This window comes from Tenebrio molitor, chromosome 3 (genome assembly GCF_963966145.1).
Source record: "Tenebrio molitor chromosome 3, icTenMoli1.1, whole genome shotgun sequence".
Taxonomy (NCBI): domain Eukaryota; kingdom Metazoa; phylum Arthropoda; class Insecta; order Coleoptera; family Tenebrionidae; genus Tenebrio; species Tenebrio molitor.
This window is the reverse complement of record NC_091048.1, coordinates 5,125,282-5,143,269: the sequence shown is the minus strand read 5'-3', so window position 1 is coordinate 5,143,269 and position 17,988 is coordinate 5,125,282. Positions and strand designations below refer to the sequence as shown.

At 34.7% G+C, this 17,988-nt stretch overlaps 1 protein-coding gene and 1 long non-coding RNA gene across 2 annotated transcripts; one reads left to right on the top strand and one right to left on the bottom strand.

The window, feature by feature from the left end:
- Positions 1-612: 612 nt before the first annotated feature.
- Positions 613-1,942, bottom strand: LOC138126498 (uncharacterized). The gene is made up of 3 exons (XR_011157853.1): positions 1,859-1,942; positions 1,707-1,803; positions 613-1,660 (listed from the first exon to the last, which is right to left on the bottom strand). It is a non-coding gene; the product is annotated as an uncharacterized lncRNA (long non-coding RNA).
- Positions 1,943-4,942: 3,000 nt separating this feature from the next.
- On the top strand, positions 4,943-5,422 carry LOC138125720 (uncharacterized). Its single transcript, XM_069041171.1, has one exon. The coding sequence runs from the start codon at positions 4,943-4,945 to the stop codon at positions 5,420-5,422; it is 480 nt and encodes a 159-aa protein (XP_068897272.1).
- Positions 5,423-17,988: the final 12,566 nt, after the last annotated feature.

Sequence of the window (17,988 nt, the reverse complement as noted above, 5' to 3'; positions counted from 1 at the left end):
AATTACCTTAAGTTAAAAAACGTAATTTTAGTAGGTACATGTTTCGTTTATCGAAAATGATGCGCGATTATTATTAGATTGTTAAACATTAAAGAATAGGGGTCTACACAAACAATTAAGTAAATTACTTGTCTGATTCAACGAAAATATTAGATTTTTTCGTTAAAAATTTAACACAAAATTTAAAGGTATTTGAGCAGTTACCTTTTAAAACAATTGATGATTAATTGCCAAGCAACATTTTGTACACTCTTTAAAGTCTATCAAAATTGGGCGCGCTTTATTAGAAACGTCAAATTGTGAAAATTTATTGAAAATACTCTAAAAATAGACTACAGCGCACAGACAATTAAACTATAGTAAGACGTCGCATTGCTACCCAATTTTTGGAAACACGATTCCAGCGCGGCGCGAGCAGTTGGCCGAACTAATTTTATAAAGCATGCTTGATGGAGTTTAAATTAATAATTTTGTCCTCATTTAATATTAATTTCAAATGTAAAATGTCTTTAAAATGCACAACGTTTTATTAATTATAAGAAAAATTAACAATACATGAATTAAATTAAAAACTAGAACCAAAACTAAAATTACATATTCAGAAAATCCCCATTTTCTTTGTAAGTAACATGTCTTTGACGAATTTTTTTTTAATTCTCTTCTTACGTCCTGCAGTTTTTTTTTTATAAATGACCAAATTGATTGATGCATCCAACAATTTTGTTTTAATTTCCCGAAAATGGCTTTTGCATATAAACCCTGAAAATTAATTTTTCGTTCTAAGGCGATACGTAATTTCTTTCCAATGCTTCTTTTATTCAAAAATACACTTAGATCGTAAATTTTGGCAACACAACACACAACTCTTCTGTTATATGTACATATATACATAGTGGGTCGATAAAAACGGTACCAATTTTGTACGCTCATATTTTCCTGAGTTATTATCTGTTTTTAATGAGTAATATACCAGTGAAAACCTCAATATTTATAGAAAAGATTGTTGTTGTCCAGAACTCAAAAATTGTGCGTTACAACATGAAGACATGCAAAAATTCTCTCAATTATAATTTATAAGTTTTACAGATGTGGTTCAATATGCTCCCCATTTTTATTAGCTACCATTTGCAATCGTCTTCACTAGTGATAGATGGAGCAACATCAACATCGCACCGAGCGGCACAAACAATCATATACCTTGAGCTGAAGGCTCCAGAACTATTAACGGAATGCTGGAATCAGCTACCTCAGAGACAAATATGTAGCTTCTGCAATTGGGGACGGACAAAGACGATTACAAATGATAGCTAATAAAAATGGAGGGAATATTGAACCATATCTGGAAACTCATAATTGAGATAGGTAATCTTCAAAACCAGAATTTTTGCATGTCTTCATGTTATGACGCACAACTTTTGAGTTAGGATTATCTCTGCACAGCAAGAGGCCTTCATCTTTTCTATAAATATTGGGTTTTTCACTGGTATATTAATCATTTAAAAAACTTAATAACTCAGGAAGATATGAACGAACAAAATTTGTACCGCTTTTTTCGGCCCACTGTGTATTTTAGTTTCAATTTTAACTTGTCATGCTCCTTAAAAGAATAGGTACCGGGGGCACACACTATTGTTTGGTTTCTTTTTGTCTTGAATTGAAACTGAAAGTATAACTTTATTAAGAAGTTTCATCACTTAAGTTTTTACCTTTATAAATTACGTAGCAGATTCACAAATTGCCCAAAAAGTAGAAAATGTTATTTTTTCCTTTCTTTATTGTTTTCTTATTGACAATTTCTCAATACTGAAAACGTTGGCTTTGTAATTACTTTCATTTAATGAATGGCACTAATTCCTACCTTTTTATTCACAGAAAGTCTTATATCTTTAATAAGTACATTTTTATTTTTTTCAGGAAAGTGTCACATTTGACAAATATTTTTTGACTGTTTTAAATACAACGGTAATAATCGAAATTTTACGAATACGAGTGTTTTGGCCAAATGCGTGCGGAGCAGCACCGTCGAAGCTATTCCAACATTATCATATGGGATTGAAGTGTCTTACTATAGTTTAATTGTCTGTGCTACAGCGGCAGAAATTTCAATATTGTTGAAAAAGGAAAAAATTTTTGCCTATGGAGAGTCTCGTAAGGACTTCAATGACGCAGTTCGTTTTCTCGTGGAACACTATCCAAAAGTAGGCTTTACAAAATGTAAGGTTAAGAGAGTCGTCAATTTATTTGAAGACACAGGAAGCGTACGTGAACTAAATTACCTTGCTAAAATATCCCGATCGTGTTTTAGTCCTTTATGGAAGAATTAAAGCATCCAGTATAATAAATCACGTCCAAATGTTGTCTTTAACTTGTGTGTTTATAGATAAACGTCAAATATGTCACCTGCGCTTCTGCGAAAAGGGATGACCAAAATTCTGCAAAATTGCACGTTTGTTTCATACCCGCCTACGTTTTTGCATTTGCAGCCACGTTTAACACAGTTTTTGCTTTTTTCTTGCAAACCAGATGTCTTTCAAGGACGAGTTTTTCACTACAGCATTCTTTATTGACGATAAATTTTTTATGTAAATCTTAATTGATTCAACATTATAAAAAGGCATGTAAAAATTACGTTTTTAAGACTTGGGTGATTGCATTAATGGGATTTTATTCTTCACCCTCTAAAATACCTGCATTTTAAATTTCACAAAAATCCGCTGGAAAATAACTGAGTTATTAGGCTCGAAAATCTTAGCTGAGACACCCTGTATAAAACACATATAATTGTGTAAAAAACTAGTTTTATAAGCGTTTATTTCATGAGTCCAAGAGCGCAAAGACGGATGGAATAAACGACTTATTAAACGAGATTTTCATATTCTATTTTTTGTATTTTGCACCTTTGTAGGGATTTTAAAATTACGGGAATTTTATGACGGTTGGCAAAAAACAAATGAAACACTTTTCGATTTTGACACATGCGTGCGTATTGGCTGACGCTGCCAGAATCCTCTAGATTTTAGAGGATTCTGGCTGGAGAGTCAATACCGACATGGTAACCATTAATTTTTCTATCGCTATTATACAAAGTGTCCCCAAAAAAAAGACGAGTCCATAGCTCCCTTATTTATCGGATGATTTTAACTATCTATACACCAAATTAAATGGTTGTTAATAGACTACAAAACGGCTTAATAAATTTACGTATAGCTCTAAGGGCTTCAAGACTAAACAGTCAAAATATTTTTTTTCAAATGGAATTACATACTTTTTTTTTAGTAATTCTGATAGAGATTTTAATTCTGAAAATAACAATGTATCACAAATATAACTTCTCATAAAAAAAAATAACACTAACTTTTGAAACAAATGACGAGCACCAAGCGAAAAGCTATCAAAATGCATTGCTTACAATGTAATAACCAAATTAAGGTAGCTGGAAAAACAAATGACAAATAATAACATGTGGGATTGCGCAGATATGCCGCCAATGTTTAGTGCAAAATGGAACATACACGATAGCAGCGTTTTTTTACTTTTTTTTGGTGAATTTTTGGTATTTAAGTGTATACTTGTGATACATTGTTGTTTTCAGAATAAAAATCTCTATCAGAATTACTAAAAAAAATATGTAATCTCATTTGAAAAAAAATATTTTGACAGTTTACCCTTGAAGCCCATGGGGCTATACTTGAATTTATTAGGCCATTTTGTAGCCTATTAACAACCATTTAATTTGGTGTACAGATAATTAAAATCTTCTGATAAATAACGAAGTTATGGACTCGTCTTCTTTTTTGGGGACACCCTGTAGAACCGCTTGCAGCTGTTACGATACTATTTTTGGTATCGTAACTTTGTCATTAAACAGGGGTGTGATAATTGTTTTGTCATTTCGATTCACCCAATTACAGCACATAAAATAAGGTTTTTCCATGGCTCCATGTTTGAACAAGATCGTTGTTTGCAAATGAAATGCTGGATCCTTTGGGAATCATTTTCTTGTCTCATTCTCGAAGCTTGGTTGATTGAACTTAGAACACCAATGATTTAATTATCAAAATGTTGAATGGATTTAATTTAGATCTTTTGGTACAAACATAGAATAAGAAATTATGATTCAAAATAATTGTTCTGATTTATAGCAATCTCTTCCAGAAAAAACTTTTAATTTTGAAATTTTACTTTTTAAACTAAGCTATGACAATCAGTAAAATGCAGACTATCAATAATATGTCAAACATTGCAGTTATTATGACGGGAAAGAAAATCGCAGCCCCAAAACTGATAACCAAGAGATCTACAAATTAAATCTTTCCGAAACTATGACCAACTGACAATTTTTTCACTTGTCTAGAGTTTTTCTTCTATCGATTCCTTTGTTGTCCCATATTATACTAAAACTAACAATTGTAAATGTTATCTTCTAAACGAATCAACGGACAAAAACAAGTTTTATGTGCTGTAAAAACTGACACAGGTGTAGATCCGAACAAAATATTATTTCCCATCGTTTGGAAAATGTCCGTAAAAAAATGTAATTTCTTGGAATAAGAAACTTTTTAAAATATGTTAGTTGTGTGCTTCGCGTGTCGCTACTAGTGATGGCGTTTCAATCATATCACATGAACTGTATAAATTTATCGCTCCTTCTCAAACTGGGTTATTTATTGGGCAGACGTTACTCCCTTCAAAATTCGCTGGAGAGAATTGCTGCCTGTGTGCTCTTCACACTTTTGACACTTGTCGTTGCTAAATATACAATAAAGAAGATATTTTACTCATTTTTCAACTGTGTAAGAGTTGTGAGTGCTTTGCCTTGTTAATTCAGAATCATGCGATAACACCTTACAAAGGCATTATTACCAGTTTACTCTTCTGGGTTGGACCTTGATACGCGCTCCAGAAGAAATTTTCTTTGTAACGGGTGTCGCTTCTTCGCTCGATGAGTTTCTCTTCGTTAAATATTTATCTCAAGACGGGAAGATTCCTCGCAATCACCCCACCCTCTACAGACACCGAAGAACCCAGCAGATGTCGCCAGATGCATCAAGTCTTGATGATAGTGGGGCTCGTGATGGCACCCGTGGGAGCGATGGACTACTATAGAGACCACTCCTCCAACTACAACTTCGTCAAAATCGCAGTTTGCATTTTAGCAGGGTGGCTCAGGTGCGCGTTCAGTTGTCGCATAATTGTGGAGGCCTCGAAGGAGCGCAGTTGGAGAAGGTTGGTCGAAGGTCTTAAGGAAACATCGTATCTGGTGCAAGATGAAGAGGTTCAGACGCGAAAAGTTGTGTTCAAGTTTTTGGGTCCACAAATCATTTTTTGGGCTTGCACCATCTACAGAAACTGGTTCTCGGTCGCTCTGGTGGGAGTGAATTATCTCAAATGGTTCTCAGTAGAAATTTTCGAAACTTACTGACAGTTTTTTTACACATTATATATTTGCACTCTTTTGGAAATGATCCGCAAGAGATATGAAGGGTTGAGACGACGTTACGAACACAGATTTTTTCAAAATATGTCACATTTGGTCCAAATGAGTCGCTTTGCATGTTCGCTAAACAAGCCAGTCGACGCCTTCAACGACAACTTCGGTTACTCCCTCAGTCTTTTGATCTGTTTCACTACCCTGCAGATCCTCGATGGTTTGGATTTCAATGTGCAATTGGAAGATTATGGCAATGAAAATCTGATACATATGGTTGTCACTCAAGTGTTGTGTCTTCTCATATTATTTGTGAGTCTGGCTATTGTTGTAGTTTATCTTAGCATTAGGGTTTGCTACTGTTGAAGGTACCCACATTAATGATGATACTGACATGCGATAACATCGTGGAAGAGTCCCAGAAGATTATCGTCCTGGTCTCCCACAGCTCTTTAGGAATTGTAGATTGCGAAATGCGACAAGATCTGGACCGACTTCTTACCACCTTAACAACAAATGTTCCCAATTTTAGCGCCGCAAGATTTTTCTCGATTAACAAATCGACCGTTTTCAGTATTTTTGGAACTGTGACTTCAATTCTTATAGTAATGTTGACGCTTGATCCCACTCAACCTAATTGCATTGTGAAGACAAACTTAACGGAAACATAAATCAACACGTTTTTATAAAATTATATAAAACTCCTATTATAGTTTATTAAAAATGAGTTTTTTCTTCAAACGTCCGTAAATTATCCTGCTGCATTGATAATGCTAAAGTGTCACTTCATTGTCATGGCATTTAACGAGCTGACGAGCGGCAGATAAAGTTGTTATCTCCGCTGAGGGCGTTCGTGAAGTTATTATCTCCGCTGATGAGCGGCAGTAAAGTAAACTAGCTAAATCATTTGAAATTCCTACCTGGTTTCTTAACATGTCTTAAAGAATTTGTTATGAAGGTTTGAAGAAAAAATAGTAAGTATATGTTATTCGGAGCAAAAATGGTTTTATGTGCTTTGGCTGGTTTGTCTGCCTCACTGCGTTCGGCAGCCAATCTACCAGCCGCATTACATAAAACTTCATTTTGCTCCTCATAACATAATATACTATTATAAAGGACAAATGGAATAAACGACTTATAACACGAGTTTTTTATGCTATTTTTTAACTTTTGAGCCGTTTTTAAATCAGAAGTAAGAATTTTGTGTAATTCTATGATGGTTGGCAAAAAACAAGTGAAACACTTGTCGACGTGTTGACGCGTATTGGCTGACGCTTCCAGAATCCTCTAGATTTTAGAGATAAATGTAAATTGTACCGGTTTTAGCTGTCACGATACTGTGTTTATTTTTATTAGCATAACCAAAAACCAACACCATTTAAGAACATTTTAGTTTTATTCTTTAGATATTTGTCTATATTTAATTCCGAATTGTAACGAACAATTCCATAAGAGGGAAATATAAAATATACAGGTGTCACAGAACTGGTTCCCCAGAGAAAAAAGGGAGCCTTAGGGCGAATATATTAACGTGTATTTTGAAGAAAAAAAGTCCTATCTCAAATGATAACCGAGAAAAGACATTCTGAAGTTGACCAATCAGAGTTGAGCACCATTAAGGTGGAATAATCGCAATTTTGCGTTGCCTAGGTTTCCTTTTTATGCGTAAACCTCTATAATTCTGTCCATTAGATTTGGTCCATTACATTTATTAGAATGATTGTTTACGTCAGTTTGACATTTCTTATACAATTTCGCTGCGATATTTAATTCTTTCTTTCTTCGCAATATGGAGGTTTGGCATTTTGTTAGCAACAATTCTAGCATGACTGAGTAGTGAGAAAATCTGGAAGAGTTGAGGTTATATTATGCATCCCAGGAGTCTAAAGAACAAAGAAGTGTGAAGTTAGTGTCGACCTCTACTGGTATTTGGGTGAAGACAATCCTAATAGTAGTCTTGCTCGTAGTAGCGCAGGTTCTAATTGCAAGTGACTGAGTTTTTCTTTGCGCTTTGGATTAATCTGGATCAGCAATCTACGTTTGGTGTTCTGTTTAGAGATCGTCTGTCTAGAAGTACTCGTTTGTTTCTTCGAGTCAATGCTCTCAAGGTACTGCGTAGACGCTTCCAAAATGCTGCATGACACGATGTTGAAGAAAGTACTTTATGGAGACATGACCTTCTTCAACCATCACTCTCCCGGAAGAATACTCAATCGTTTTGCCAAAGACATTGGGTGCATAGATGAATATTCTGTTAGTAACAGTCACTATGATATTTTTACTTTACTTTCAATGATGAAGAAATTATAAAGTAGGATTTGACAACTTTCAGAACGGTCACAGTCCTTTTACATGCTAAATGCCATCTACTGTAATTTCTCTTCTCTGGAATGGACCTATCCTGCTTATTTAGCTCTCATGACTTACCACTTTCTGGGACCGTGTCCAACTGAAGATTTCTTCTCTTGTCGAAAATGTTTCTTCTTTCGATTTGTTTGCTATCCCACATACCAAAACCTACAATTGTAAATGTCATATTCTAACAGAATAAGCAGACAAGAACCAGTTTCATGTCCAAGAAAAAGTGACACAGATATAAAGGGTGTTTTTTTTTTTTAATTTGGCGTGGAAGTTGGCGTTGAAGAGTCAATTGTGAATGCACTTTACGTATAACAGATCACGGATTAGCTGTTTATGAGTGGTGCGTTCTCAATTGAAGAAATTTTCCTAGCAATTGATATTCTATTACCTAATTCATAAATGTGGTAATAATTTAGCTTGAAATACAAAATGAACAGCACTTCACATTAGATAGAAGAGTCGCATGACTGTGAAAAACACAAACGCAAAAAATTGTATTTTTAAGACTTGACCGTTCCTTGTTGTAAGCGACGAGCACCACTTCGTGTATCGATGAATTTCCATTTGTTAAATATTTTCCTCAAGACGGGAAGACTCCTCGCAATCACCCCACCCTCTACAAAGACAACAGAAAACAGCAGATGTCACCAGATGCACCAAGTCCTGATGGTAGTGGGGCTCGTGGTGGGTCCTCGCTGCGCTCGTGTGAGAAAATTCACGTCTAGTGCGAAAAAAGCCTTCGTATTGCAACTAGTTGTATAAATAGCTATTTTATGTATATTATTTTGAACACAAGTGCGCTATGGTTTAAAGCGGCCAAAGAATGGAGGTTCTCAAAGTCAAGGTCAGTGGGTGGAGTTGTACACGCCCAATGAATAGAGGTTACCAAGGACAAGATCAAGAGAAGAGTTGGGTCGTGAAATCTGCTTGTAATATCTGAAGAGCTAGTTTAAAATTAAAATTTGCATATTGTAATAAGTAAACATGACTTAAATTAATTTGAAATTAATCATCTAAAAGTAAATGTAATTGAAATTAAGATTAATGTACATTCATTTCAGAGTGATCATCTTTGTCGTGAAACTGGATCAAAAGAATAAGAAAATTGCAAATGATCCACAACATGACGAGAATTGTTTTCCTAGAAATGTGAAAAAAATTTGCCGCTCGAAATGTGGGAACGCTCTGGGCCACCAAATTTCCGAACTGATAAAATTTCTCTTCTTAGCTTTTGTGACATGTTCAAATCTCCATTTGGCACCATAGCAAAGCGACACGATTCTCTCAGCTTCACGAGTCACAGAATGACACAACAGGAGCAACACAGATGTGACCAACTGGAAGAAGCAAACGTCAGAATAGAACACGGAAGCCTGACGAGACTTACAAAATTCCAATGAAAAATAAACATGGTAAAAAAAATCAGATGGCTCAAATTGTAGAGGGACGAATTGTACAAGAGGTTGTAGGTGTAGTTGAAGATGTGGAACGTTGTAAATGAGATTATCCAAAAAATGCTCCCACCGAACAAGCTGTTGTAGATCTGGACAGTATTTTTCAGAAGATTCATTGTAGATTCGACCCAGTCGAGAAAATCAAGGAAGTTCTTGTCGCAAACTGGTGAATTCTTCTTCAAAAAGCTGCAAATCCTTAACCGCAAACCTTTGTATCTAATTCGTATCATGTTAGCGATGACACAAAGAAGAAACGTGTGGAGGAGTAAAATATATCTTTGTGCAAGATTCCAGACTTTTGTTTGAATACATTGCTTCACTGGAATAGAACAACTAACGTATGTAATGTGGCCCCATGTTATCCCATACAGAAGATTAAAACCAATAAAGACCAAATACTCTCTTCGGTCGTCTTTCGTCTTCTTAGTTTTGATTAAATATTCACTGACTTTCAAGCTCTTCAGAAGGTTTTTCCATGACTCCGCAGTCCACAAGTTCAACACGATCGTTGTTTGGAAATGAAATGCGATAACAGAGAAGTCTTCAGCTGTAGTCACAACTGTTTTCATTAAAACGGAGCTTCTGTGGAACTTCTTCAGGACTAAATTTGATATCGCACCTGCCGTTAGAACTGCAAAAATTAATAAATAATATAACTTTCGGAACCAAGTGATTTGTTTTGATTCAATCGACGACGGGATCAAGGTGAAGATGTGACCAATTTTGAATAAAAAACTTAAAAGTCGTATAGTCATTGTAAATTAGTGATAACGTCGCAGTGTGCTGAGTTCGTTTGACGTTTGAAACTTGTTTCACGTGTCAGTTATCTATTGGGAAAAAATCTATAGTTGCATTTAACAAACTATTACAACTTGCTGGATCTTTTCGGATTCATTTTCTTGTTTCATTCTCCAAGCTTGGTTGATTGAATTTACAAGAGCCAGTGATTAAGGCTAGGACCACACTACAGACTTTTCATCGGCCGACAGTTTAGTTGGTTGCTTAATAAGTATGAGGACTTATGTGAGTGCGCACACTAAAGCGATCAGGGCCGGACGGTGGCATGAGGCAGAGAGGCGACTGCCTCACTAGACGGGAATCAGGGGCGCATTTTGAGTTTACTATTTATTCAGAACACTAAAGAAATCCTAAACCAATTTAACATCTAGTCTAATAGCAAGGGTTCCTCGTCCACGAAATAGAAATAGGTTGGCCTATGCTACTATGCCCTTTTATTGTTTGAAATGTGATATGTGCCGACACCGCCACCAATAAGGCGGCTTTACCGGCCGGTGGTCTAGACCTAAACTGTTCGAGGAAGTGCACGTGTGAGGGGCGGCCGCCTGCAGTGTTTACTTATGTGCAAATCTTGTGCCACTTTTATCCTTTGTGGGTTTTTTACTATGTTACCATATATTTTAGTAGTACATAGTTTGTACAAAGAAAAGTCAGTCGAAGTCAGTACCTGACTGGTTTTTATTCTAAATAGAAATTAATTTCTTTAGAAAATGGACAAAAAAAGAATCAAACTGTCGGGTCATCAATTTAAAATAAAGAGAAGAAAGGAAGGTAATTGTTCACTTTAACTACTTCTGGAATTTTCGCGTTTTTTCTGGCTAGACAGCCTCAGGGCGTCCTCCTAGATCGTGTCCCACCATTCAAACCTTGTGCAAATGCCTTTTTTTTTCTCTCTTGTTGTGTTTCAAGGTATCGTCAAGGTCGCGCCAAGTCTTACTAAAGGGTAAGGAAAATTTTCATTTACACAAGGTTTGACTGGTGGGAAACGATGTAGGAGGACGTCCTAAGTCTGTCTAGCCAGAAAAAACGCAAAAATTCCAGAAGTAGTTAAAGTGAACAATTACCGAAAGAAAGCCCTTCTAAAACAAAAGCAATCGGAGAGGATGTTGGGATTAGAAACATTGTACCGAACACCGTTATTGTTTTGAAGATACTGCTTACCATGCCTGTAACTGTTGCTGGAGGTGAAAGAAGCTTTTCCAAGCTTAAACTAATTAAAACATATGTAAGATCGAGGTTGTCACAGGAAAAACTGAATAGCTTGGCCATTCTAGCAATGCAGTCGGAATTAGCTTCCACTATTCGGTGTGATTCTGTTTTAAAATTTACCAATATTGCTATACTAATATATAACAATGTTGTAGTTGCTATGATATGAAGCTGTTGATTGGTTTGATCTATGCCATCTATGCAAAATCAATGTTGTTCAATAACATTATTGCTAAATTTTGAAACAGAATCGCAGTAATAGACTACGATAATATGATCGACGAGTTTCCGAAAACTAAATGTCGCCATGTGTCCTTTCTTTAATTTAAATTTTTTTGTAAGTTGTACTATGCCGGCCAAAAAATTTTGGCCGTCATTGTCTGTCAATTCAAAAAAAAATTGTAATCCGTACTTTATTGTCATCATGATTACCGTCTTGATTATATGAACGTTATTTTTTGGGTGGTAAATTTCAAAACTCAAAATTAATTTGTCATTTCTACTACACAGAACGTTTACCTCAGGTTATCTATGTACGATTGCTCTAATTTTGTTTATTCATGTCGGATTTTTGGAATATCTGAGCTTAAAACAGTTTAAATTGATTGTCAAAATGACAAGAATCGAAAGTGGGGTTACGATTCCTAAAGGTTTATTTACACTTTACTTGAATGTCAACAAAGTGACGGCCAAAATTTTTTGGCCGCCATAGTACCTAAGTACCTACTTATTAGTTTTTAATTGTATTCAACATAGGTAGTTTGTTTTTTTTTTCTACTAGTTAAAAATTATTAAAAATACAGTTTTGGAGAGGTAGTTGTGTTATTGATATTATATTATCATTTTTTAATTAATTAGTAATGAAACTGGTTTTTGGGGCGCGACATTTGAAGTTTGCCTCACTTGTTTTAAAACCACAGTCCGGCCCTGAAAGCGATTGTAGTCGGCCGACAGATTGATCAAAAAATAGTTGGAATTCCCTTTCAACAAGAAAGTTGGCCAACTATTGATATAGTAGAGTGCATTGATATGCTTTTTGTGACTTCCGTGGGGGTTTTGTTGTTACAAGCTGAATTATATATAAAATAGAAGCTTATCTACTGAGGTTTCAAAATCCCAAGGCCGTCAAAAAACGTCCTGTTCCAAAGGGCATTAAACTTAAAAAGCGAGTTAGATAGATGATCATCAAGAAGAATAAATGACAACATTTTTGGTATATTTTTCACAAAAAGTTTTGTACAGCAAATATTTTTTTTAATATTTCTAAAATGGTCCGTGATTAAAGTTAACATTAGTCTCTTACGGGAGAATAAAATCGAACAAAACTTTAAACCCCAATATCTCAGTTTCAGATGGTTGATTTTACACAATTTTTTCGTTTCTATCGCGACATCTCTAAAACAAAAGCTCTAATAAAAATTTTGTATTCTTTATAAAAGTTTGTATTATCTTTTGTGTTCATATTAGTATCAGTTTTATCATTTTGTGAATTATAATAAAAACGTTATATAATTTAATGCAATGTAAATGTAAATTTTCGGCGATTGGCTATAAGTCGCTACTAGGCGTCCCCACCCCGATGAACCATCTTTTATTGCACTTTTCTCCGTAGCTCCATTGCGCTTCCACACATTACAGATATTATCACCGGATATTATGTATTAATTATTACTATTTATGTACTCATAACAATACCAGTATATAACTAGTATATTATAACAAATCTATCTTTATACAATATTTCAAATTTAACCAAGGGGTAGATAGAAACAAAATAAACTCGCGTAGAATACCAATCAATAAAATATAAACATATTATAATAAATATGTATATAGCCTAGTTATGATACTGTTAAATCCATATTGAATTCTAAATGAAACGTTTAAAGTTAATAAAATTTCACTGGTCATCAGAGCTTTCTGAATCACTTTGTGGAACTGGTGGAAGTGATGCGGCTGCTGTTATTGTTATTGCATTCCTGCAGGACTTCTGGGCCATGCACTTACAAGCACCTATGCACCCTAATGTACTTTTCTTGCATGTGCACACTTTCCTTGCACAATCTGAAATTACCAGATTATTAGTAGACCTATGAATAATTAGTAAAACAATATCTTACCTTTTTTGCACCCGCAAGAAGTTAAAACTGTAAATTTCTCTGGAAGTGGAGGCAATGTTGTTAAAACAGGTAAAACTTCGCCTTTCTCCTCCATTTACCAACCGAATTCTTCAATTGGAGGTAATTGTGGACAAGGAACCATGGCATTCAGCCACACTTTAGTTTGATAATGCACTCTTAAGCAATGTTGCTTAAAAGCATCCTTCGTTGGTGGTAGCTTAGGAAATGATGTCGAAGCTGCCATGAGTCCACGCAAGGTGTTAATTGACGTAATATGTGCATTTTTTGAGTACAGGTTAAGGACAAAGTCATGCATATTACCGAAAATATCGTCGGAGAAATACTATTTAAATAGTGTGGGTGTGAATGATTTCTCCGACGATATTTTCGGTAATATGCATGACTTTGTCCTTAACCTGTACTCAAAAAATGCAGATATTACGTCAATTAATACCTTGCGTGGACTCATGGCAGCTTCGACATCATTTCCTAAGCTACCACCAACGAAGGACGCTCTTAAGCACATTGCTTAAGAGTGCATTATCAAACTAAAGTGTGGCTGAATGCCATGGTTCCTTGTCCACAATTACCTCCAATTGAAGAATTCGGTTGGTATATGGACGAGAAAGGCGAAGTTTTACCTGTTTTAACAACATTGCCTCCACTTCCAGAGAAATTAACAGTTTTAACTTCTTGCGGGTGCAAAAAAGGTAAGATATTGTTTTACTAATCATTCATAGGTCTACTAATAATCTGGTAATTTCAGATTGTGCAAGGAAAGTGTGCACATGAAAGAAAAGTACATTAGGGTGCATAGGTGCTTGTAAGTGCATGGCCCAGAAGTCCTGCAGGAATGCAATAACAATAACAGCAGCCGCATCACTTCTACCAGTTCCACAAAGTGATTCAGAAAGCTCTGATGACCAGTGAAATTTTATTAACTTTAAACGTTTCATTTAGAATTCAATATGTATTTAACAGTATCATAACTAGGCTATATACATATTTATTATAATATGTTTATATTATATTGATTGGTATTCTACGCGAGTTTATTTTGTTTCTATCTACCCCTTGGTTAAATTTGAAATATTGTATAAAGATAGATTTGTTATAATACTGGGTGCCCCAAAATTCGCGGAACAACTCAATGAGGCAATGTCAACTCATGTTAGAGAATAACTAGAAAAATAATTAAAAAAATCTATACCTCTTAGATTTGAAGATATGGAGGCTCAAAAGGTGCAGCTTTGATCTCATTTATTTTAAATATTAAAAAAGATTTTGACTATTTGTCATTTACTAACCAGTGGCCTAATAATTCTGAACGATTGTGATCAGGTTTGCAATTATTTTCTTCATTATTTCCAGCATTTCCAAGTAGTAATTTTACGTTCGTTTTACCTTAAATAGCGCACGGCAACATGGCTTTGATTTTTCCCTTTCATTTCCATGGATACAACAAAAATGAAATATTTGCAGACTATTGGGATGCATGGAATGTTTTTAAATGTTGCCACATTTAGAGTAACGAATAAGTCCATATCTTCTACAAAAAAGAAGATTGATTTTTTTAAACATTTTTACCTGATGTCTTAATGACTACTTAACAACGTACTACTATGTTGTTCCGCGAATTTTGGGGCACCCAGTATACTAGTTATATACTGGTATTGTTATGAGTACATAAATAATAGTATGTAATAATTAATACATAATATCCGGTGATAATATCTGTAATGTGTGGAAGCGCAATGGAGCTACGGAGAAAAGTGCAATAAAAGATGGTTCATCGGGGTGGGGACGCCTACTAGCGATTTATAGCGAATCGCCGAAAATTTACATTGCATTGCATTAAATTATATAACTTTTTTATTATAATTCACAAAATTATAAAACCGATACTAGTATGAACACAAAAGATAATACAAACTTTTATAAAGAATACAAAATTTTCATTAGAGCTTTTGTTTTAGAGATGTCGCGATAGAAACGAAAAAATTGTGTAAAATGAAATAGATTTTCAACCATCTGAAACTGAGATATTGGGGTTTAAAGTTTTGTTCGATTTTATTCTCCCGTAAGAGACTAATGTTAACTTTAATCACGGACAATTTTAGAAATATTTAAAAAAATATTTGCTGTACAAAACTTTTTGTGAAAAATATATCAAAAATTTTGTCATTTATTCTTCTTGATGATCATCTATCTAACTCGCTTTTTAAGTTTAATGCCCTTTGGAACAGGACGTTTTTTGACGGCCTTGGGATTTTGAAACCTCAGTACATAAGCTTCTCTTTTATATATAATTCAGCTTGTAACAACAAAACCCCCACGGAAGTCATTTTTATGCATATATTGGAGCGCCGAGCACTCTACTAATAGAGCATGGTGTACAATGTGAGTGCGCACATTCACCGACTATCCGGTCGGTGATCCACACATATTATGCGTGCAGTGGCTCTCTGCAGTGCAAAAATTTTGATTTTTAATTTATGATTATGAAAGTAATAAAATATATTGAACCAAAGGATATTTTCAACCTATGTCAAATCTCATATGTATTTAATTAAGGCTAGGGCCACACTACAGACTTTTCATCGGCCGACAATTTAGTTGGTTCTTAATAAGTATGAGGGCTTATGTGAGTGCGCACACTAAAGCGATTGTAGTCGGTCGACAGATTGATCGAAAAATAGTTGCAAGGACTTCCCGATTCCCTTTCAACAAGAAAGTTGGCCAACTATTGATAGAGCATGGTGTACAATGCGAGTGCGCACATTCACCGACTATCCAGTCGGTGATCCACACATATTTGGTGCGATTCTATTTTAAAATTTACCAATATTGCTATATTATAAGTAACAATGTTGTAGTTGCTATGATATGAAGCTATTGATTGGTTGGATCTATTCAAAATAAATATTGTTCAATAACAATATTGCTAAATTTTGAAACAGAATCGCACTAGTTATGCCTGCAGTGCCTCTCTGCAGTGCAAAGATTTTGATTTTTAATTTATGATTATGAAAGTAATAAAATATACTGAACCAAAGGATATTTTCAACCTATGTCAAATTTCATATTTAATTAATATCACGTAGATTTTATCAACTGTGCATAAGCAGTCGACCGATTAATAGTCGCCTGTCTGCGCACCGACAGCCAACCAAACAATTTAGTTTGCCTTGGTTTGCCTGGTGTGCGCGGAAGCTACCCAATCGGACTAAATTATCGGCCAATTATTTAGTCTGTAGTGTGGCCCTAGCCTAATATCGCGTAAGATTTATTAAGATATCAACAAAAGTAGGAAATATTCCAGCAAAAAGTGAGATGTGCTTTATTATTTAAATATCTTTGCAATCCCTTTTTTATTGCTGACTTCTCCGCCTTTGCATTACCCCTATTCCTTAATTAATGACTCGTTATTAGAATTGAAGAAATTGAAAAAAGACCAGCTTTATGTAGTAAATCAGCAGTGAGTCCTGGCACAGTGCAAAAATTTTGATTTTTAATTTATGATTATGAAAGGTATTCAATATGTTGAACTAAAGGATATCTTTATCCTATGTCAGATGTCATATTTAATTAAAATCGCATTGATTTTATCAACTGTGCAGTCGGCCGATTAATAGTCGACTGTCTGCGCATCAACGCCACCAACAGCTAACGAAACCAGGGGGGTGAATCAACATAGGACGTATTGAAACCGCGAGCATCAGCGCCATCTGCTCGCCCTGAGACGACTTATATCCTCAGAAGTCAAATATAATAATTAAAAAATTAGTAACAATAAAATTATAGTACAAAACACAATGTTGTCACTTAATTTTAATGAAAAAGTACATGTTAACTTGTATTTTTTATTTTATTTTATAATTATTTTATATAGGTTAGCGCCATCTATTATCTCTGAACTAAACAAATATAAGAAACCGTGTAAATCACAGAGTCAGCAGTTCAGCACTTCAAAATTCAAGATCAGTTTAATTTAATTAAACCGTGCTCTCGTCGTTTGTGTTTAAAAAAAAGTGTTGTATGCCCAATTGTAATAATAAGGATGCTTAACGTGGCCTCATCCATAATGTCTAACTCATAACGTTCTACAAATACCTAACCTACCGTCTACCAGACTTATAACGTATAAAAATTACTATATTGTTATTAAAACGATTTAACAGACAATAATTATACCTATCTTAAGTTGATTAGTGTCGTTTTGAGTTAATATTTTTGTGATAATACATTTTTTTTAACAGTTATTACAGAATGTTTTGTTTTATCTTCGACTTGAATTAATTATTATCATTGACAATTAGTCATTAATAATGTGTTATAAAATTGTATAAAAACAATACAATATAAAGTAACACATTATTAATGATTAATTGTTATTGATAATATTACCTTTGAAATTAAAAATTTAAATTTGGTAGTGGTCTGTTGCGTGGCTAAATGTTTTGGCTCAGGGCGGATAGATGGCTCTGAAACTGGTTCTCATTCTTATACAAAGAGTGGCCTATCCGTATTAGTAATCCGTGAACGAAACAGTTTAGTTTGCCTGGCGTGGGCGGAAGCTATATTATAGTAATCTCTTCCCGAAAAAAGTTTTAATTTT

What these genes read in the sequence shown, in the direction of transcription:
- LOC138125720 (XM_069041171.1), top strand. Translation starts at nt 4,943, where the DNA reads ATGAGTTTCTCTTCGTTAAATATTTATCTCAAGACGGGAAGATTCCTC.